General features: G+C 38.9%; 1 protein-coding gene across 1 annotated transcript; it reads right to left on the bottom strand.

The window, feature by feature from the left end:
* Positions 1 to 1,622: 1,622 nt before the first annotated feature.
* On the bottom strand, positions 1,623 to 21,697 carry slc6a11b (solute carrier family 6 member 11b). The gene is made up of 15 exons (XM_026306070.1): positions 21,423 to 21,697; positions 20,570 to 20,797; positions 19,618 to 19,752; positions 19,168 to 19,308; positions 18,969 to 19,050; positions 16,377 to 16,509; positions 13,477 to 13,611; positions 7,669 to 7,772; positions 7,236 to 7,360; positions 6,277 to 6,389; positions 6,023 to 6,160; positions 3,980 to 4,082; positions 3,273 to 3,373; positions 2,637 to 2,807; positions 1,623 to 1,766 (listed from the first exon to the last, which is right to left on the bottom strand). Exons 2-15 carry the CDS (start codon positions 20,778 to 20,780, stop codon positions 1,623 to 1,625), a joined length of 1,836 nt encoding a protein of 611 aa, XP_026161855.1. The 5' UTR covers positions 20,781 to 20,797; positions 21,423 to 21,697.
* Between the last annotated feature and the right edge of the window lie 2,097 nt (positions 21,698 to 23,794).

Raw genomic sequence — 23,794 nt, 5'->3', positions numbered from 1 at the left:
AAGGACAACTCAGAGTCAATTGAGTGCTGATTGGATGAGGCTGCAGTGGATCTGAACAATGAAACCAGCTCATTGATTTTTCCTACAATTAAATGGATGACAGGATCAGACCCAACTTTCAACCCTGCAGTGACTCTGGCAGCAAATTTTAAAGATTAGTTTTTTTGTAGAGGTTTAATGCTTTACAAGAAGAAAATGTCACTGAAACACTAATCAATAGCAAGACTATTGCTGATGCATAGATGTGTGACAAAACACAAAGCATTCAGTGGTATCACCATTTTATAGGAGGCCTTGTTGAAGTTGTCGATGTGAAATGGAAAAACTAAAAGAGGTAGACAAGCAGAGATTGAAAATGTAGAGGAAGAAAGTGGGAAAAAACGAGGTGGACAGAATAAAAAGTGGTGGGATATTAAGACACGTGGGTACGGAAATGCTCATCTTCTCTACAGATGGAGCAGGAAATAAAAAAAAGCAGGGGTTGAAGCTCGTCTGTCACTCTGTGTTAGGCTCAGTATAATGACTGTGAAATGACAGATATCCACTACTTATAAAGGGCAGCTAGAGGAGAGATGTGTGTTTTTAGACTCAGCCCGCGAGTCACTCACCACTATTTGTAGCCATGTACAGATTTCAGCTCAAGTCTAAGAAATGTAAAATTAAAGATATCTAAAAGTGAGGGGATCTGTTTTATGGTGCTTACACCCTGGACCTCTTTTTATTTGCCCTTCAAAATTACTGTAAACCTCCTGAGCAGAGGCATCCATTTAGAAAGAGCAGTGCCATGGAAATCTGCAAAGCCCTCAAAGGTCCGACATAGCCCAACACAATGGTCAATAACCTAATGATATCATTCAGTTACATCCAGTAAGCAGAATTTTTTTCTTATTTTGCTTAGCAACAACAAAAAATTCAAGTAAGTAAGAATCACTGAAGGTTAAAAAGGATCCACAGCCCTCCTAGTTGTGACTGGTTTAGGTGGCAACCAAGCATTCAATTGCAAAACTCTTTATATACAACTCAAAGTTTTCCTTACAGGGGAATTCAGTGCCCTCCTACAGCCTCAGTACTAAGACATACTGCAGCATCCTCTCTTAGAAAACAAATCTATGTAGAAGGGTCCATGGTGCTACATCTTAGAGAGTCACATTTGGGTACCTAGTACCTAATAGAGAGGCACAACACTTTGCCATTAAATGTACAGTGTAAGCCTTTCACAACACAACACATTGGTATTGTTCTAAAGGCACAGACACTAGTGTGACCAGTACTGACAAGGTACCAGGGCAGGTTTTAACAATATATATACTGTATGTCATCAAACATATTTTAAAATATTAATGGTTAGAAAAGAAAGAAGCGCTGCTTTAGTCACAATGTTAACTGAAAACAACAAATGTGTTACTCAAAGTTTGTGCGGAACACAAGCCGGCTAATCATGTGATAACTTTTCCTTTTTTTTCTTTTTTTTTTTACAAAATAAAAATAACACTCCAAGTCATTTGTTTCATTTCCTGTTTTGTGCAGTAGTGGATACTGTTGTTGTTGTTTCCTGTAGTTTTTTTTAATTTATTTATTTTGTGAGGACGGCAGGCAGCTTGGCTGGCCAATCAGGCGGTCAGTTAGAAATGTGTCTCCTTCTCTGAGATAGTGGATATTTTCCCATCAACCTTAAGTTTTGCATCGTTGGCAGCATAAGGACTGAGGGCGGCAAGTTTTCCTCTCATTTTCAGGTCTGGGCTGGGAGTTGTCAACTTCTTCATTCTCTGCAGAGAGAGAAACCGAGAAAGAGAAAATAACTTATCTCTTATTATACGACCACAATACTACTTCTAAAAGGTGTATAAAGCAAACACAATTTGTGCATATAATAGGCAGAAATAACAAAATATAAACCAAGATTTTTCTGTGCTACAAAATAATAGATAGACATATACAATAAATCTGCTTTTACCTAGGTGCTAATATTTCTACACTACCTTGGGCTGTGATATCATTCTTTTTGCTTCAGGTCTGCCAAAGGTGAGCAGCGACTACTGATCATCTCATATCAGAAACCTACAATTTGTTTATCTGAACACCCCAGAGGTATGATAGAAGATCATCCAACTGTGTCACAATCCCTCTGGTAAAGTCAGATGGAAAAGATAAAACAGCTGCTTTTTTTAGGCTCATTCAATACAAGGTGGGACCGTTCTTGATAGAACTTTTTTCCAAATGCTAAAAATCAAAGAAATTGTGAAATGTGAGTCATGTTTCTTTTTTCATAAGAAGAGATGTGTACACAAGCACCAGGCTCTGTAATATAGTACAGTATAGTATAGATGTTTGCAGGGCTGAAAAGGGCCCAGTGTTCAGTCAATAATGTAGAAAGCAGGTGAAGACTCTGAATTGCAAATTCATTCCTCAGTAGGCGTCACACTTGTTTCTCCTACAATGCATTTTGACATTGTTTACGAGTGCAAAATTAGTTTAGTTTACTCTGTCATAAAACAGATGGTGTTCTTCTAATGAAGGGCTCTTGTGATGGTAGATGGTGAATGTAAAATAGTAAATGAATGACATGCTAACAGAATTCAGATATATATATATATATATATATATATATATGTGTGTGTGTGAGTGTGTGTTTTTACCTCAGAGAAGGTTCCAGGAGTCTTCCAGATCATCCAGATAATCCCCAGAGGGATGCAGACCATTGAGGACATGGCCATGAACCAGCCAATACCGTAGCCCCAGTCAGGGTAGGTGTACACGTTGTTGTATTTCAGCGGTTTGTATTTAATCAGGAAGAACAGGAAAATTCCCTGCGGCAGACAAAAACAACAATATATTTATAAATTATTTGAATTTGAGCATTTTATAAATAACTGTCACATACTTTGAAATCAGTGTATGATGCTGAATACTAGCATAGTTAATGTAAGGCCGAGAGCCAGACACGATCTAAACCAATTATTACTTGAAAAAAACACAGTAAACATACTATCAACAACAATACTTTCTCTTAAGGTATCAACCAAAGCTGCATATGTGATGCACAGTTTTTTCCAATTTTTGCAAGATGAACCATAAACAAATTCACCAAACAAAATTTTATACCTTAACCAATACACTCCTCTGTATTTGAAGCCCATAATAAAAAAATAAAAAAAAGATCAAGAGCATCTTCTGTATGTGTCTGTCTCTCATCACTGTTGTGATGAGATATGATATGTTGTTTGCTGTTGTTGATGTCACTGCACTTGATTTTGTGTCTGCAGTGGACTCACAGCACAGATGCCCGGAGTCAGGATCATCCAGCACCATTTGATGAAGAAGACAGGTTTGTAGCCAATCATGTCCTCAATATTTAGGTAGAATCTGTCACTACCTAAAATGCAAATAAGTGTCACTCGGAGTTACAGAGGATCATAAAAATAATGATGTGATTGATGGCTTTTGACTGAATACGGTTGACTAGATAGAGCTGTTGACTGAATGTCTACTCTTAAACTTTCTATCAAGAAATCATTCTGCATTGTTGCATGTAAAACATATCAAACTTAATTAACAGAATTGGGTTGGCTGTCAGTTACTCTGTTTAAATTAGACACACAATAATGTAAATGTAATGACATTTATAGGCCTTTGCTGTTAATTGGGCCATGAAATGTTCACACTGCAGGATAGTTTATTAAATACTGTGCTTATTAAATGAAAAATGACTCCGTGACTGCTTCAGAAAAACAGAGAATGACAGCTTTTCACATTGCTATAATATCATAATATTCCCTTTAATGTCTCGGTTAAAGGATTTGTGTGCCATGTACATCAGTGAGCAAATGTTGTATGTGTTTCAGCCCATTGTCCAGCAGAGGGCAGACAAGAAATATTATTACAGCAGGGTAAAAATATGATACAAGAGTCTGAGCAATTTTCAGTTGACAAGAAAGGAGAAGGTGGTGAGAAATTAAAAACAGGGATTTGAGACTCTTACCGTACACCCAGCCGATACATATGGACTCAAATATGGCCACAAACAGCAAACACATTCCGCTGGCAGCGTACGAGTCAAACAGCTGGAAGACATACATCCCTCCCTGATAGGACGAGACAGGTGTCAGTTTTCTGTCACAGACACTGGATGAGCATCAGACTTGGTTGTATAACTTCAGATATGAAGTAATTTAGCTTCTCAGGAGACTGATGGCAAACACCCATACAGTAAACACATAGACACAGCAAGCCATTAGACTTCCACACCTGTACATTCAATGTGAAGCTGGAGCCAGCAGCTGCTAATCTCATCTCAGCATGAAGGCCGGAAACAGGTAAAAGGGTGACTTTGCCCAAATGTAACAAACTCTGCCAGTACGTACAAAGCTCACCACTTTACACATTATGTCTAGTTCAGGTAGTTGGTGCATAAAACCAAAATTACAATTTTTTACATTTATATTGGGATATTTACAGTACTAGGTTATTTCTTTTTACAGTAGCTTAATATTTCTTCATGCTGTAGCTGACATTGACTCAAATTACTCCTTCAGTGTTGCAGTTTAATGGTGGGTGTGCTAAAATGTTATCATCCCACCTCTACCCAAGACAATGTAGTTGCTCTTTCTGCTTCCACTAAAAGGGCCATCATAAATACTGTAAAATCTCACATGAAACTGGGAGTAGGGTTACATCACAGCTTCAAACTGCTAGTAAACAACTATGCTTATCATGTGACTATCCTCTTGCTCATGTTTCAGCCAAGTATCAAACTAAGACCTTTTGAATCATGTTGAGTCTGACTCTAGGCTTCTTGTGACATTTATAATGGCTCTTTGGCAGCAGAAATGAATAAAGTGTCTAGAGTGCAGGTGGTGGTGGGAGATGAGTGAAAGCAGTGAGAAGATTTAGTGATTTAGTGGTGAAAATGGCCAATGGCAAATAGATTGTGGACAGCACAGTGATCTATGATGGACAAAAGTATTGTGCTTCAGTATTGCATTAAATCTTCTATTTGGTGGCCATCATGAGATGAGAACAGTAAAGTTGGGGATGGATAGAAAACAGTACATACATAGACATGAAAAGCTTTTATTGGATGATAGACCTTACAGATAGTCTGAGGAACCAGATTCTGCTTCATTATTATAACATAAAGATCAAAGGTCTAAAAAGCACAGCAGAGCTGGTGGCAGAGATGCTGTTCTATATGGACAACCTCACTATGAACTTTGAAAATCAGGCATCTAGTGTAGCAGATCACTAGCCCATTCATCAATGCTGAACAAAGATCAGATTGTGTATATATTTTATTGATTAATTTTAGTCCACTTTTAGGCTCCAAACATTCATTCATTCATTTATTCAATATCTATATCCCCTTATTCCCATAGGCTCCAAACAAAATGTTGAACTGTTTCTATTACAGGGAGGAACAACTACCATCAGCAATGTACCTGGCTCATCTTAGACTTGTGATTTGATGATGAAGATGATGATGATAGTGATAACGATGATGATGATGATTACATGTCTACATAAAAATAAAAACATAATGTGAAGGTAGAAACAAATACAGAGATAGGATGACACACCTATCTGTTATATTTGTAAAACTAGAAATGCACTATCACAGGGTCAAATTACTTTTTTACAATTACAATTACAAGTGATGACTTCAAATTTTATTTAAGTGGATTTGAATGCTAATATTTACATACTTGAGGGAATCAGCTTTGCATCTTTACATGACTGTTACCATTTCACATGTTTTCACTTGATTCCTCAAAGTACTAATGTTATTTATTTTTGCCTACAGTAAAGTCCCCTGGAAATTGTTTTATTCTGTCATATAGTGTACTTTGTTCACCATTCCTTAAAAAAGAAAAGCTCGTTATAAACAAGCAAGAAAAACAGTTTCAAATTATCTACTAAATACCACAGATTCATAGTTTCTGAAAAGATAATAAATTAAAACTGTCAGCAGGTTAGTTCTTCATATTTTCTAAATAGCTTTAATGGTGTACATATAGCTGAGCCTTACCTCCGTACACATGATGAGGCCTATGAAGAAGGAAACTATAGACATGCCAAGAATCAGCAGCTCTCTGCGGTAGCCTCTCCTGAAGGTCTCTGGGTACATGTCCACCACAGCTGTGACTAAACTCTCCACACACACAAACTGTAACAGAAACAAACATGAAATACTCTATATTTACAGTTTTTTTTTTTTTTTACTCTTTAGATTTTATCAAAGGTTTTAAACTTTAAAACTGATTTTTAAAAGCTGGGTCTCACCTGACTGTCCAGGCCCAGGAAGATAAGCATCATAAAGAAAAGACAAGCCCAAAGCGGAGACAGAGGCATCATGGTAACAGCCTTGGGGTATGCAATAAATGCAAGACCAGGACCTGCATCACGAAAGAAACATTTATGGTATATAATTGTCATGATAAGTACAGGCTATGAAGTCCAGTTATAGTCTTTAAAGTAAATTTTACAGATTCTTGTAATGTTTTGTGTAATTTAGATTTAATTAGTTGAGTTGTGCATTTGTAGCCATGTACCATGTCATCACCGTAGTCCACAGGCGACCTTAGTAGACTAGTGTAACTTATTGTCTTGTCTAGATGAGATAGAGCTAGGCCTTGTTATTATTCTTGCTATTACACACTATTATTCTGTGTTTAACCTCATATAATCTCTGTGTATCAGCATGATTATTCTATTTACCAGGACATTACAATAAAACACTGCAGAAGTATGTTCAAATGCCTCTCTTACTGTCAGCTATGAACTAAATGCGCGTATGGACATGTGCATGTAAATGGGAGGACAAAAACATGCAGACACCTCAGAATGTAATATGAAATAAAAGTGACTATTTCATATAAAAGATGGCGTGTCAGTGTGTTATTTTGCACCTACATTTGGTGACAGACCCTGAGGAAGACATTATCTAAAACATTAAACTCAGACCTCACACTGCTCTAAAACAAACATTTCAAATCCGGCACTCTGTCACATTCACTAAATCATTCATACTGACTTGAATAAATCATCACGCAGAGGTCTAAGAGCCTAGATGAATAATGTCGAGTTATATAAGAGGTTATGTTGGGTATGATGGTTAGGGGAATCAGACACACTTTCTCTACTGTATCTGCTTTAACTGGCTTGTAATATATGGCCCCATTCCAGTTTTGAAACTTGGTAATTTAAATTTTGATCCAGTAACATGACTGTTTTTTTCTCACCAGATTCTGCCACAGCTTCAATGGGAACGTTTTGTTCGTAGGCCATGAAGCCGAGCACAGAGAAGATGGCGAAACCTGCAACAAAACTGGTGCCGCTGTTCAGACAACACAGCATGATGCAGTCCCTGAGGAGCAAGACAGAGAGGAAAAAAGATCACACTTACTGTGAGAGCAGTCGTTGGACTTTCCACTATCAGCAAAACAGACAGACTTTCTGCGTCATTCAGTCTCACACACACAGACATGTTTGTCCGTGCTTGTTGAACTGAAGCTAAAATGACATGCATGTGCAAATCCGTCCATTCTTATCAACCAGTGGGGCTTCACCTGGGTTCTTACAGTCTTTATGGTGACAACTGTCAAGTGTATCCAGTGATATGCTTACGGATTTTATTATCATCCAAGCTTCCATCTGCTAGTAACCACATTTTACCTGTAGCAGTTATTGTTGTAGGCGTTGTAACTTCCCAGAGCAGTGAGACAGCCCAAGCAGATGGCATAGGAGAAGAAGATTTGGGTTCCTGCATCCACCCATACCTGGTTGAATAGTGATAATAAAGTAAAGATACAGATTGGTGACAACTCTGCTGGAAGGCTGGACATCAATCTTTCAAAAGACATTCCCCCATGTCCCGTCTAATACTGCTGTTGGGGCCAAAATCTCTTATATGTGTTCAGTTTCATTGAGATCTGGTGACAGTGAGGCCCACAGCAACACACACAAATTGAAGTCTCAGAAATGTTTAAGAAAGCTGTTAATTTGATGTGCTCTTGATAAGCTATTTCATATTTTTACTGCCACTTCACTGATGCTTCTGAGCCTACCATCACTGAATATTTTAAAATTAAACCTTTTGTTTCTTCTCATCTGCCTGATTTCCATCATCTCAGTGACCTCAGAATGAAATCATGGGTGAGCTCAACCATTTTATTTCGCCTCAGGCACACAGCATAATAGCACATCATGGATTAACATGGTAAAAGTAGCTACAGTCTTTGAGTGCCTGAACATTCACTGAGGCTATTCCTTTCTACAATTTGATGGGGATTAACAGTGAACAGCCACAATATAACATTAATTTAACTTAAATGTTCAAGAACTTGTTTATATTGACATGTCCAGCCAATTGTGAAATTTGTCTATCAGATCCCCGCTGGATGAACTGCAATACTTTTGGTAAGCCCTGACTTTTCATTTAGTCTTCACCATGTTACATTTTAATTTGTCCAGTGCCTTGGTTGAAAACTAAATATCTGTTCCCATTAGCCACTCACATGTTTACATTAGCACGCCAGTAGCCTACACCTAAGTACAGCCTCAGAGAGCTGGCTGATCAAATTTTTTTAATCAAATAGTAATTTGGTGAACTGTGTCTGATCTGAGACGCTGTTCTTCCTAGAAAAGCAGCAGTTTTCCTGCCAAGCACATTTTGAGGGTTAAATATCTGTCAAGTATTTCAATTGTCAATTGTTCTCGACTTTCTCCAGCGGTTTAATCATCTTTAGTGTCACAGCTCGTGCCCATAACCACATGACTAAGATGCTGGCAGGAGTAGGAGATGTACATTTACTAAACTGCAAGTATTATTAGCAAAATCTTTTTAAAATATCAAGAATGTAGCCACTGTAATTGATTATATATTATATTATTAGGTTGTGAATACATATGTGGCAATGGTAGCATTGTGTTGTTGGGCTTGTTCAGGTAGAGCTTAACTGGTTTATATACAGGTATGTAGGATATTCCAAGGGTCACACAAGTTTGGGATAGTTGGGAGATGAGCCAGGGTGAAAAAGAGGAAAAAACTAATTTTGAAACACAAATTTGTTCTCATTTTTGGACTTTACTCTGGACTTTGCCTTTTAGTGAAATAATAAATTATTTTACCTCATTGGTCATAAGATTGTTAAAATTAAACCATCTGAGATGTTTAGAGGGTAAATTAATTTATTATATGTTTAGATTTGTTGTAAAAGGAGACAGTTTTATTCATGGACTACATGGGGATTTACACATGTAAGATTCTTCAGTGAGAATGCAGTAAGATGTGCATTATGAAACTACTTTGTAGTGCAGCGCAGGACCTTAGAACCCACAGGACAGCATGGGGTGCTAGCGAATTCAAACTTAATGCAGCATGGCTCTTTGAAAACTCTCTCACATCACCATTCAACCACTAATCTCATTTCCCCACCGCAAAACAATTGACAAACGCACGGTCTTCGCTCCCTCCTGGGAGTAACCACGGTAACTTCTGTGACCTCACAAACACAGGACTGTTCCTGTGGAAGAACAGGCCTTTCTCTCCTAATGTTCATTAATGTTCCCTTTAGTTCACCCTCGGCTGATGGCAGCGCAGCGCAGAGAAACCTTAAAGGCCCAGGCTCAGCGAGAATCGCTTGTTGATGTTGTGCCTAATTTGGCCAGCTTGTGTTTGGTTATGTTGAGACTGTGGCTCCAGGAAACATTTCTACTGCGTGAAAGCTGGATGACATTGACTGTAAGATAGTGATCTTGTAATGTTAATATACAACCATTTTTATGAATGAAATCCACAGATGTTAGATTTTTGTGTGAGAAGTAAAGCATCTATAGTAAATAATCACCATATTGTGCTACAGTATTCAAATGGTGCTTGCCTCCAGTAGTGAGTAAATGTGGAAAATATTAAGACACACATATAGTCTTTCTATAATAACTTTGTATTCCTGTATTTTTTTTTTTTTTTACAAAAAATATTTTCTTTCCTTTAGTTGTCATTGATTAATTTACCCTCATTAAAACATCCAGAATATATCAATATCCATTCAAAAGACTAAGTTCCTGTCACAAGATATGGTCTACTTTAATGAAAGTCTTAGTCTATGTGCACTGGAATTTTTAAGTTCCCACATTACTTTTTTTTTTAATAGATTGTTATCAGGCGGCTTCCATGCCTTTGCAAAACATTCTAGGAATAGGAATTGACACAAAATAATGAGACTAACAAATAATCAGTGCATTGTTTGTTGATGGAAGAACAGCATGAATGCAACCTCCTGATAGACTGTAATATGCATGGATATGATCTTATTCTCTTTAGCATCATCCTGGTTTTGAATAGAACATTGCAATGTTATATTCAGACCATGGCACACTCAAATATGGTCCAGATATTTTGCAGTAAATAATATTATCTAATCAAAGACATTATATACTGTATACAATATACCAGCTATCACCCTTTTTACAGAAAACCTATCAAACACAGCTAAAAGGATCGCTAATACCTCACTTAGATTCACCAGGTTGCAGTGCCTTTGCCATAAAAACCTCATGAGATGATTACTATATGCCAGTGTTGTGATTAGGGCTGCTCTCACTTCTTCCAAATGTTTTTGTTGTTCTTTGTTTTTATTTATTTTACAAAAAGGGGTAGCACACAACATCCTGGCTCCTGCTGCTTTGGAGGTTAAGATATTCTTATGGTGAAAAGTATAAAGGGAAAATAAAGTTAGAAAGCAAGTTTGAGAAATAGTGACAATAGTTTGGCATGAAAGAAGCTGGAGAAAGAATAAAATTGCAAAAAAAGAAACAAATTGTATGGGAAGATAACAGGAGAATAAGGACAAAAAGTGTGGTAAGGAAGGTAGTGCAGGGTAGAGGGTGAGAACGAGGGACATAGCCAGAAAGAGGAACCTAGTGTTGTATGATGAAGTTCGGGGTTGTAAAAAGATAAATACAGCTACACACTCCACACAGCCTGCTGAACTGAATAGAGTCCTGATTGTCCCAGAGGAAGCTAACGTAACACTGCTGTCAGATGTAATGTTTACTCTGCCAGACAGAACTCTTTATCACCTTCCTCACTCTCCCTGTGCCTCTGTTTGTGTCTTCATTTCCCTATCCAATTTTTGTCGTACTAATTAACCATCTGTCTGGGCCACTGAGTCTTATGTTGTTAAAGTCACATATACAAGAGTCTTCTCATCTGAAAAACAGCTGGAGAGCCTATTAAATCAAAAAATCCATTACATACTTTGTTTTAAGCGCTTGCTTCCCTTCTTTAAGTACTATTAGGAAATGACTTTTTTATTTATTAATATATTAAACCAGCTTACAATACTTTTAAAAAATTTTTCTTTGTTAGTTTACCAAGAGTTAATATTTCAGGCTTTATAAAGTCTTTACATATTTTAAGATAGAATAATGGTATGGTAATGTATGTTTGTTTTTTTTCACCATAAGGAGCAACAGTCTGGCTTGTTTGTCTGTACAGACTACCTGAATTTGTAGTTATTCTAGTTTCTAGTTATCTCACCTCATACACTGGCCATTGTTATGTACAGTAGAGTATAAGACGTTTGCCAGGATGTGTTGTTTAAAGTCGGTTGTCCAATTCTGTGGTAAAGAAATAGTAATCGCAAACTGTCATTTCAGAATGCTTGTGAGGCTGAAAATGTGCCATAAAGCCACAGAATGAAACTCTTTTTTTTCTAGTGTCTTATGTTCTCCACATTGTAGAGATATTTCCTCATTTTTCTGAATGAGCCTCACTTGTCTAACAAGTGAGGAGCTCATGGCTGTCAGTCAATATGTGAGCCTGCTTCTAGGCCTCTACTCCGATGAGACATTGTACATAACGAGGATGCAGGTGAAGGGAAGGGTTGAGCGTAACAGAAAGTGGGAGAAGCAGAATCCCGTGTTAGCACTAACTTTTTTTGTGATGTTGATAGTAACCTATAATTTATGTCCATTTGATGGGACATAAATAAAATCTTTCTGATTTTAAATACTGCAAAACATTTGCGTTTTTTCTTTCACAGAAATCAGTCCATCTACATAATCTAACTTCGTCTATCTGCACCAATCTGTTCTCTCGTTCTCACTCAAAGTCCTCATCTATCTCAGTTCAAGTTGTCATGGCACCCCATCCACTGACATTTTCTAGTCCACTGTTGCCTAGCAACCCGAGCCTTTTCCAGATAAGGTCAAGGAGTCTGCTCCATGTGTTTGTGTGTACATTATATGTTAATGCACCACCTCGATTAACCTCAAATCCTGATCTTTCAACCCCTCCAAAATCTCAAAGCACAACATCTACCTGATCCTTGATTGTGTCATTAGCAGCAAGAAGTGACAAACTGGCCTGCTTATAAAGCCACAGTAGTATCACTGCCACTAGAATGAGATACAAGACATAAATAATATAAATGAAGCTAAATCTCTAGAACTTCATAAAATTGTTATTTTTACTGTTTGTTGGAAGACAAATAACATTTTGATGGCGAATATTTTTCTTTCTGCACGGAATGGCCAAACAAGTTGTTGCTTTGTGTATACCAGATATTAAAGTGTTTTGATTCAATAGCTATAGTGTATACATAACGATAAGTGTAAAAACAAGAACCAATCCCCTGTTGCATTACAGTAACAACAACACCACCTGTCCCCCTGGCAGCTACTCCACTCTGGACTGGTGGGTGTGAGGGAGGGAGTGAAAGAAAATTCATTTCCATAATTCTCACCTCTTTAACCCATCCTGCTTTACTTTGCTATCATCTGCCTTTCTTAGATAAACTGACTAAAACAGTTGCAGTTTAAGCACAGTGCCATCAGTCAAAGACACCAGATCGGTTTACCATTATGCTGCATTTATCTTCCAGTTGGAAAACCCAAAATTCCAAATTGAGGACACAAGAATAAAATAAAAACAGTGGTCAGCACAGGGATAGCATATCTTGTGTATTGTATCTTTTACGATGCAGTGCAGTGCCCATGATGTGAAAAAAAACCCCATCCTTCTCTGTATCATCTGGATTTCTGGACCTGTCCCACTAGCAGCCACAAAAGTAATAGCAGTCACAGTGTATATAGCTGTACTTGCAGACATCATATACGCCACCTACAGGCACAGATAATAATAGCTTCTGCAAACTTGACGTGTGGCATCTACAGCCATGAAATGAAATTCATAGCTGCAGTCCCCTCTAGTAGAAGGGAAGAGCGTAACTCATTCTAAATAAGAAGAAGTTGGGATATAAGTTGGGATTCTAACACAAAGTAAGGTAACAGTAGCTCCACTATAAAACCACAGCAGTAACACTAACTGGCTACAGGTGACACAAGTGTTAGAATAGATTATGTTAGAATAGAATTATTACTTCCTTTGTCTGTATTACCTACGTGTTACTTAATTTTGAAGTTTTTCTTTCTTTAATGGATTAGTAGTAAAGACAAAGACAGTGGGGCCAAGCCTACCTGAGGGTCCGAGAGACGTGAAATATCGGGGTAGAGGTAGAACTTGATGCCATCATATGCTCCAGGCAGCGTCACTCCTCTGATCAGCAGGATCAATAACATGACATAAGGAAATGTAGCTGTCACATACACAACCTGCAGGTACAGATATGCACAATTATGAAATATTCATTTATGTACAGTCTACAAATACACAGTTGAGACTGAGTCACTGTCAGAATTTGCAGCAATAGTTATGGTATGTAATCTGACATGAGAAAATAAAGTCAAAATGAAGCTGTGAAAAACCATTTTAAAAATTATTTCATAACGTCAGGAAGACATTTTTGCATGCAAGATATTGGTAACACTTCAGTACTGCACTACTGCAGTTTATCTGGTTGTCAGCAATATTTCTCATAACCTGTGGTTTTCAGCTTGTAGTTCAGATATGTTTAGCTCTTTTAACTTATTCGTAACCTTAATCCATATTTACCTGAACCTAAAGTGACTGTAGTTACACACTACTGATAATATACTAAGCAGACTATGAAAATAAAACTAGTGCAGTTACAATGAGAAAACAGATATTAGCTACTGCCACATATTTACATTGTATCATGATTGCAGAAAAGTCATTTTTAGAAAATAAAAGATGATTTCTGATGAAATCTGTTTTTTAATATTTTCAGCCTAGTGTGTCAATCTACTACTAACAGCATATGGAGCATCTGACATGTTTTATATAAATAATATCACACACTCCAAGATTACAGAACCATAGCACACAGCCTGTAACCAAGGATCTGGAATAAAAATACTCATGGTATTGCATGTATAGAGATATATTGCACAGTATATCCCTTCTAGGGTATCTTACCAGAGCACAGCACCAGAATCAACTTCAAAACAGAGTGAACACCACACATAGCCTCTGTACAGTAGCTAATGCTTGCTAACTATTAAAATAACACTCCCTCTTTTATTGAACTTCTTAGGTTTTGCAGGATTGTGCAACATCTCAAGACTCTTAGAAACCCCTTGAACAAAGACTCTGGCCTCTTGGAAGGCAGAGGCGGGCAACATACATCCCCTGGCTTGCTGGCATCTAGTCAAAGTCCAATTGAGGACAGAACAGGACATAACAGAGCCAGGCCAGGGGACTGAAAAGAAAAGAAGGCTCCTCTGGCCCCATCTCCTAAACAGGAGAAGCCCAGAGGAGTGATGCTGGCAGTGTGGGAAAATGTGCTTCTCTTTGAAGCATGCACAGAAGTGCAGGAGTACACACACAAACACACACACACACGTACAACTTCATTCACAACATAGAAATGGGTGTGCACACGCTACAGATACCGATAAAATGGAGCATTCACACATGCCAGACTAAACACACAGTAATGCACGCCTGTGTGCATGCATACAATACTGTGTGTTTGCAGAATCTGAAGCATTTGATGCAGTGAAGCTCTTAATCAAATCCCAGAGAAGTCCAGTCCACTGTGACAGTTTGGTGACAACTTAATGCTTTTTTGTCTTCTCTATCATTCAGAAATTGACATTTTTACTGAATATCCAAAATGTTTTTAAACCATAAAAACCTTAACCAAGATATATAAATAAAAGAAATCCTAACCAAGGTAGTGTTTGAAGAGTAAGAGTCCATGAGATTTAATGAGACTGCCCAAAGTGTGGGAAAACTTGTCTCCTGCTTAGCAGATCCTTCTTTTAATTTGTCAAATAAAACGATTACACATCCTAAACCTTCTCTCCCTCTTTCTTTCCATCTCTCTGGAGATGAAAAGGACAATATTCAATCTCTCCATGAACTTTTGATGCTCCACATGCTCCTTCCAGCTCACCACGGGTAAACATTTAAGCCACCGCAAATTTACTGGTCAAACTTGCCCCTGCCTCACCGTAAATCTAACAGGAGGGCTTAAATGTGAGAATAGCTGGTAAATACGGCCAACAAAAGCAAACAGCTTAGCAGAGTTGGGGCTGAATGGGCTGTAGGGTCTGTGGAGAAGAAAGCACCTCTCTCTTGCAATGAGCAGGCTGTGGTTAATTTCTCATAGCAGAAGAGAGAGAGAGAGGCAGCAGAGGCAGTGGCTGAGGATATACTCTGCATGCTCCTCATGAACGCTCTCCTTTCCCTCAGTGAATACAGGAATCAATCTTGGACCGGCTGCTAAAGCCCAGCCATGAAGAAGCATTCTCCCCTCTTACTTCACAGCTAGACAAAAGACACTTCAGGGAGATATAGGCATTGCCGCCTAGTTGTTTTTTTCCCTCGTGATGTAGAATGTGAACCCATTAATTTTTCCTCACACACCTCTTCTCTTTTCTCTTTACTCTCTTTTCTTCCCTCATCTCTATCTCTCAGCTCATTCTGGCTCATTGAATCTGAGGACTTTCTTAAGGGCTACTGAGCACCCAAAGCAAGGTGCAGAGCCATTACTGTCCTCCACAGGATAGTAGAAGAGACATGAAGAGAAATTTTAAATGGAAAGGGTGATTTTGGGAAAGGTGGAAGTGGGAGGTGCAGACAACCCTTTTGTCCTCTACTTGCAGGGGGGAATGCAAGTGGCTTCCTGTGAGGGAGCCGTTCTGAGGACAAGAAGGGGAAGTGCTTTAGCCTGTGGTTGTTTCAGTGTGAAAAATTAAAACTGCCCCAGTGAATAAAAACCAAAAGCAGCAACAAAACAGCATGCACACACATTCTTAAAGACACATATTCACGCACAAGTAAATGTTGGATGATGTGATAACCACACAAATTATGCAAATCTTCATCACGTGACATCATCATGCAATATTCACATGTGGCACTCGTATGTTTGCATCGCAGTAGAAACAGGGCAACCACACAAAGTCGCACAGACACATGCAATAGTAAACATTGCGGTACTCTGTCTTACCTTGCCAGTTGACTTGGGTCCCTTCCAGATGCAGAAGTAGCAGATGAACCAGGCCAGGGCCAGACACATGGCCAGCTCCCAGCGCATTCCCCCCATGTGCTCAATACCATCTGATATCTTCAGTACTCTGCGTCTGTTTTGGCACAGAAAACACACATGATTGCTGATTTACAATTTGAGTTTAAGGTATCTAGTTTTGGGGTAGGGATATTGTGTGGTATAAAATTTGATAAAAAATTTAAATTTTTGTAGATTAAAACAAAAAATCATCCTCCTTTTGCTGTAAACTCTGGTCCAGTATGATCAGTGTGCTGTTGGTTATTGTCAGAAGACACCCTTCCAAACAGGAGGACACCTTCATTGATGCACACATGATAAAATGGTGACAAACTTGCACAGCGAAGGCAGTAGGCAACACTGGCATTTAAGGCTACTGACATTTTGCTCAATATCTAACATTTTGAGTTGCTACTGAGCAACAAAGATGTGATGGTGGGACAACATGCAGGATGATGACCCACATCACCAGGCAGAGAGAAGTCTGAGCTGGGCCACGAAGAACTAGTTTTTCATGGAGACTCTTCAGCCCATAAAAACTTTCTGTGTCGATGGTGGTCAAAGCATGACCACTGAACAACTGTACAACATGAGCCAAATCAAGGTTTGGTTCAGCAGAACACCTAGACTCATTATGTCAATCTGCTGTGACCTTTTTATACTTTAATGTACCTTCTAGATTGGTGGTAACCACTCAAGCAGCTTTCATACATTTTGGTGGCTGTAATATATCCTCTACAGCCAAATTAGGTACAATAGGAAAATAGGAGAATCTAATAGAAGGGACAACTGATCCTCGTACAACAATGGTTGAAATGCAAATCCATCTACCCAGTTGGCTTCCAAGTTGCATGTTGTTGTGCGTAGAGTCCTATTAAAAAGTTATTGAGTGTGAAACGCCTACAGGTGTAACAGCGCGGATGCAGCACGCAGGGTGTGCGCGACAATGACATCACAGCTTGTCAGTGATGGTGAATCAATAGCGCATTTCCTGTTTGTTGAAGCACAGCCGGGCAACAGCATTCATGGAGGATGAGAAGGGAGAGTCAGTGCCACAGAGCTACACGGGGCTGCCAAATCTTTGCCACCGAGTTCACCCCCAGAGCTCCTGACCAGCCATTGATCATCATGACATGTTCTTGGTGGCAGGCCACAGTCTAGGTCCAACACAGCCCCCCTATCCCTCCCTGGTCAGCCGTGAGGGCAAGATGTGAACACTAATGTGTGTAAATATACTTGTGCGTGGTGAAGTGTATATCAGTAAGTTTTTTATGGGCGCAACAGGCAGCATATTTTTTGTAGACAACTGCTTTTTATGGGCTCAATATCCTTCAGCGTAAGGCTAAGCAAACTGATGCCAGGTAACCTGCTCACATAAAAATAGACTAAAACCAAATAACATGGATTTGTTAGTTTTACCAAAGAAATATTTTAAAGTATAGTTTTGTTTTACATGAAATGAAAAAAAAAAACAGACTCTGTTTGTGTCCTTCACAAAATTCTTGTATTCAGCATTTTGTCAGCACACATATCTTTCTCTCAGTCTTTCTGTCAAGAGTCAGTGACGCAGTATTGATATTTCTGCACAGATGTGCCATAAACATGTAAAGCAGTTGTTTATTTGTTTGGGTATTTTCATCCTATTCTCTTTTTCTACATATTTTGTATGGGTGGTGCAACAGCTTCCTAATGCCATCATAGAAAATTTGCTTTTGTAAAAACGAAACCATTATTTTGTTGGCACAAACATTCATAAACATCCGTCCATTTAGATGGCAAAGCCCAGCTTGTTTATCCTGCATATACAGTGGAAAATAACTGTAACTGTGTCTTGGCACAGATGAAACGAGGCTTGGTCGGTTGCTTTTTTTTTTTGCCAACAACATGTTGGTTCGCTCTTGGGTCATGGCCTCAACACACTGGTGTTATGCTTATGTTGCTGGCTAAAATCAAATGTCTTCATCACTGTTACAACGTCACTTGTCATCTCACGAGACTATAATTTATAGCCAATTGTTGTGATTGCAGTATATGGTCTGAAAAGACTTGTAAATGGGTTGAAAATGAGATTTTGGCCAGCAGTGTAAACACTGCCACTGGCAGTGAGACAGGAAGTGCGGTCAGCATTACACACTGACAAGGCCTGATCCACTGCCACACAAATGGCTCTAGCTGAGAGACAGCTGGCCTACCAGGGCCTGCTGACACACAGATATGAAAAGGGCTGACTAATTATTGGGGGAAAGGTTAGGGGGGAGTCTGTGCAACAGTCTGCAAGCAGCAGCTCAGCTTTTTAACAATATGGCAGATAATAACATGAAAGGAGGACCTGATGTCGAAAACTGCCTGAACTAACAAAGCATTTACTTACAGTGTAACCAGACAAAACGCAGTTCCGTTACTAGTTAATACCCACGGTCACCATAATAGTATGTTCTTTTTTGTGTTTTACAAAACATAATAGTTTTACACAAAGAATAGGAACTGAGGAAGAACATGAAGTGACAAAAAATTAAAACAAAAAAATGTACTCACTCCCAGAACTCAATGACTGGAGAGGTGGCGTTGGGGTTTGTGATGTTGGTGGCATTTTCTCCATAGTAGTCAACACAGTTCTCTGTAGAAACAACAACATGTCATTATTTCTGGGAGCATACCGCAGGTAAAGGTGCAGATATGGGTATTTGACATCAACAAAGAGTTCTCTGCTTCATCCAATGTTCCCTCCACCTACCTGTGTTCCAGTAGTGTCCACAGCCAGCCCACGGCAGCTCGGTGGTGAAGCAGTTGAAGAGGTAGAAGATTGCCCAGGCTAGGATGACTATATAGTACACGTTTAGATGAGCTTCAATCACCTGCGTTGCATAGCCGATACCTGAAGAGGCAAATCAATGAAACTGCAAATTAATGGCTCGATTTTTAATTTACTGGAACCTTCATAGCTATAAGGACCAATGTTAATGAGACTGTGGGTTGTGCAGCCAATACAAACTGGTAGTAAAAAAATAAAAGAAGAAGAAATGACTCATTCAAGATCATCACAAAAAAATGAAATGCTAGAATATGATGTGCTCGTGACTAAAAAGTGTGTTTCCTCAGCCCAACTGCTTCTGTCTGTAAAGTTTTTGCTTTAATTATTAAAAATCACAACCCGGTAAAAGACATGAAGTGAGCGTGACGTTACCCTCAAACAGCGGGCAGACTTTCCTCCAGCAGGTGATCCCTCCCTCACTGGTGAACTGACCCAGGGCAGTCTCCAGGAAGAACACGGGGATACCGCAGCACACGAAGAAGATGACGTATGGAACAAAGAACGCACCTTTATGGACACAAAAACAAATAAATCAATAAACACACACACACACACAATGTGATTGACACTTGATCTATAGTAGAATAACAAACCTCAAAACATAAATGTTACAAAACAAAATAACAAAATGTACTATCCATCCATCGATCCAGCCATCATCTATACCTGCTTATTCCTATTTAGGCTCACAAGGATCTGCTGGCGCCTATCCCAGCTCTCTTCGGGTGAAAGGCAGGGGTACACCCTGGACAGGTCACCAGTCCATCACAGACAAAATGTACTACTTCATCCTAATTTTAAATGTCTACATTTAAATTATGTAAACATCACTTCCCAAAATTCAGATTACTACACTCACTGTGATGCCACACTTACACTGCAGAATGATCTTTTTTAGATAATGAGGATCCCTGCTGTGCAGTCTGTGGTGGCTAATGAGGGAACTCACCTGTATTATTGACATGCTTGTGCTTAATTAATAAAGAAAATCATACTTTGAAACTTCTGTCTCAGTTTTTATACAGTGAATGCTCTCAGCTTAGGTGCAGTACGATATAGAGAGCTTGTCGTACATCCTTTACTCATGAATTTGTCTTGTACATTTTAACAGTCATATCCTTTTCTATGTATTTTACAGTTTTTTAAATCACGTTAATATTTGCTACCTTCTGACAGGTACAGGGACAGGATGAGTTCCTTCTTCCTGCAAGGGAGCTTGTGTCATAGACATCAACAGTTAAAAATCTCTTCTATCATCTTTATTCTCTGATAGGCAGTTGGTTTGTTTCCATCCTTGTAGCACAACTAAGGAAAACCTCCCTACCTCCTCCATTCTTGTAGCACAGGTAAGGAAACCTCCAGACGTTGCCCAGCCCAATGATCTCTCCAGCCACAGACAGGACAAACTCAATCTTGTTGTTCCATTGGCCCCTCTCATTGTAGTCCCCATTGTCTAGGCTGGAACTGGACCCCTCCGGGTCTTTACCGTCCTCTGGTTTACCGTTTATAACAGGCCCGCTCTTCTCAGCTGTCATGACGCTCCAGCAGCCTGCTGAGAGAGAAAAGAAAAAAATGGAAGATTTTTTTGTTTTTCTTAAGTGACCACAATCAGAGTTCAAAATAGATTTATTGAACTTTTGTGGAATTTGAATCTTCCCTGGGACATCTGAATCTGAATAGGGACGAAACCACGCCCATGTAAGAGTTCCAGACTTATATATGTGAAAGTCCAAATGAAGTCAAAGCAGTCTAATTCATTTTCACTGATTATGCAGCAGCATGTCCCTTTAATCAGCCATATATCTAAACAGAACAAGAGCCTTGTGGAGCAAAGTATAATACCTCATTAACTATTGACTTCAGGAATTCAGGAATAGAATAGAATAGAATAGAACATGAGATGGTATACCTGTAAAATGATAATAGAGCATTTAAAGCAAAAATAAATTAATAACTTACTAAACTGAAATGCCCTCAGCCTACCAGGGAACATCAAAACCAATCAACCCAGCCATCATCATTTACTTACTGAATGTAAGTTGCAGTCTAATAAGTTAAAAATCACGTGTCAGTGAAAAAGAAAAAAAATGATGGTAGACTACTGCCTGTAAGTATGGAAACACAAATGATCATGCTACTAAAAATCAAAGACACTTAGTTTGAGTCGCTTTACTCACCAGTCTCCTATGGAACAGTGGCAAACCTCCTCTTGGCTCCCGCGATGATGCGCACTAACAATTGGCTTTACAAAACACAGGATGGTTAAGCCTGACCAGGGGGGTGAAAACAGGAGAGAGGGGGCAGAAGAGGAAAAGGAGAACAATCTGGATCCGCGTTGGGTGAAGTGGCTTTGCTGAGTCTCTCGTCGTCTATATAAAGGAAGATCCCAGACGTGGCGGAGTGACGGTAGATCTTGCACCAGGCGATGGATAACCTGCGACTGCGCTCCCACTCTCCAAGCGGTCTACTCTCAAGCGCCTCTACTTGGATAAAAGCCACGGGGTAACCAGTCTAGCTCTCCCATCAGTGTTACCCCGGAGAGACACGGGCAAAACATGAGGAAAGAGTTGGATATTATGTAGATTTAAGCATTTGATTTAGAGTTTCTCTAAAAACACTGACAATAACAACATAAAAGACATCAAACACATACCCTAAACGGATTTGAATATGTTTAAACCATGAGTAGAATATAACTACAACTGGACGATTAGTCGATTATTCAACTAGTCCAGAAAATGAACCAGCAACTGTTGATAATGAGCTTCAAGCAAAAAAGGCCAAGGATGCTGACTGAAGCCTGATTAATCTGCTGTTCAAAAATGAAAATAACTGTTAGGTTGCAACTCTTAAAACAGCAGGAAAAATCTAATATCTGCCATTCCAGTGGAAGGCAAGCACAAAGTCATTGTCTATTCCTTTGTTAGTATCCAGATGTTGTAGTGATCTTGGCTATTTGTTGTGCCAAGCAGGTATTTTCTTGGTGTTTTTCGGTGACCAGCATTAGGTCAAGTCAAAACTTTCCTGGATTTATTTTCTGATCTGTACTCCAGCATATATTTGAACTAGACTGCACACATCGTACCTCCATTAATGTACAGCATAGTTATAACTTCAGCGTGAGTCCAGTCAGATGAACAGAATCAGTGAGAAAACTTTGCCTATTAGAGGCTGGCTACATTACTGAACAGATCTGAGTTCATTTCTAAAGCTGCTTGTTTTAAGAGCGATTCCTTGATATATACCTAATAATATTCTGATATAATGGAACCAATACCAAGTCTACATTAGAGCCCGACAGACCTATTTGTTAGTATTAGTAGATGATATTAGCCCATTACAGATATACCTGGTTGATGCACAAAATGTACAAAACTACATCATTTGGCCACCAGAGGGCACTGATGTTTATTTTTTTAACTGTACAACTTTTCACTTAGTATATAAACTTCTTACGATTTTTTAACGACTAAATGTAAGGTGTCCTTATACTATAAAAAAAAGTTGTGTGTTGTAACAAAACTGATTTTTATTTTAAATAAACCAATGCCAAATTTCTTGAAACTTTCGTATCATTATTGCCTTTAAAAACGGAATATTGCGATAAATATTGCGCAAATTCAAAAGAAGGCTAAATGCTTTCTTTTTCTTGAGGTGTTTGTTGGTTCAAGACTAGTGGGAAGTTAAGTCTTATTCTTCAAAGCGGCAGTGACCCCATTAGATTTATGAATTGATGTCAGTTTGGTTCCCTTTGTCAGTGCGGTTGCTCCTGGGCCTTTGCTCCCAGCATACCAACTCACATCTCTTTGTCCCCTCCAGAAGTCACTCTGCACCCGAGCATGCAATATGAATGGATTTCTTCATTTAAAATCACTGGATTGTTGTTGTCAGCAGCTAATGATGAATGATCAGCTCATCATAAAGTCTTAATAACCCATGCTGTTTAAACAACAATTCATTCTTTATGGGCATTAAAAGGGAGTTTGTAGGGTTTATAAGGTCTGTTCATACACAAGTTGACTGCTTGGTTTCCAGGCGTGATAGACTCGGTGCACTAGGAACTCCCCTGACTCTAAAAGCCTGACCTAGTCTCTAAGAATCCCTTCACGCAAAGGTCACTCGTCATTAGAAGCTTAAAGAAAGTGCCCTGCATAAAAAGTATGGCCACCCAAAGTGGCTGGCAAACACTCACTATGCTTTTCAGGCAAAGTCAAGTCCTTTATTTATGTTGCCCTGTACAACATTATCAGACATGGAATGCTTGATGAGAGTAAATTATAATTTCTTGCAGGTATAGTGCTGCTTCAGGGGCCAAAGTTCTTGTTTTGTTGCCACTTTAAGTTATCTATACCCACTTATTCCATAAGTTTCATATCTACTCCCCTTAAAAGTGCTGTGTGCAGCCGCAGTGCAGGGAGCCTGGTGATAGCCGTGCACAGAAAAATTACTTTTGACCCTTTTTTGTGTAGCACCATATCCCATTCCTAAATTCTGGGGAGGTCAGGAGATGGTTATAGATAATAATATGAAAGAGATTGCTTTCAATAGA

Source organism: Mastacembelus armatus, chromosome 5, assembly GCF_900324485.2.
Source record: "Mastacembelus armatus chromosome 5, fMasArm1.2, whole genome shotgun sequence".
In the NCBI taxonomy this organism is placed as follows: Eukaryota; Metazoa; Chordata; class Actinopteri; order Synbranchiformes; family Mastacembelidae; genus Mastacembelus; species Mastacembelus armatus.
Note: the sequence above shows the minus strand (reverse complement) of the source record. Positions and strands in the feature narration are given on the sequence as shown.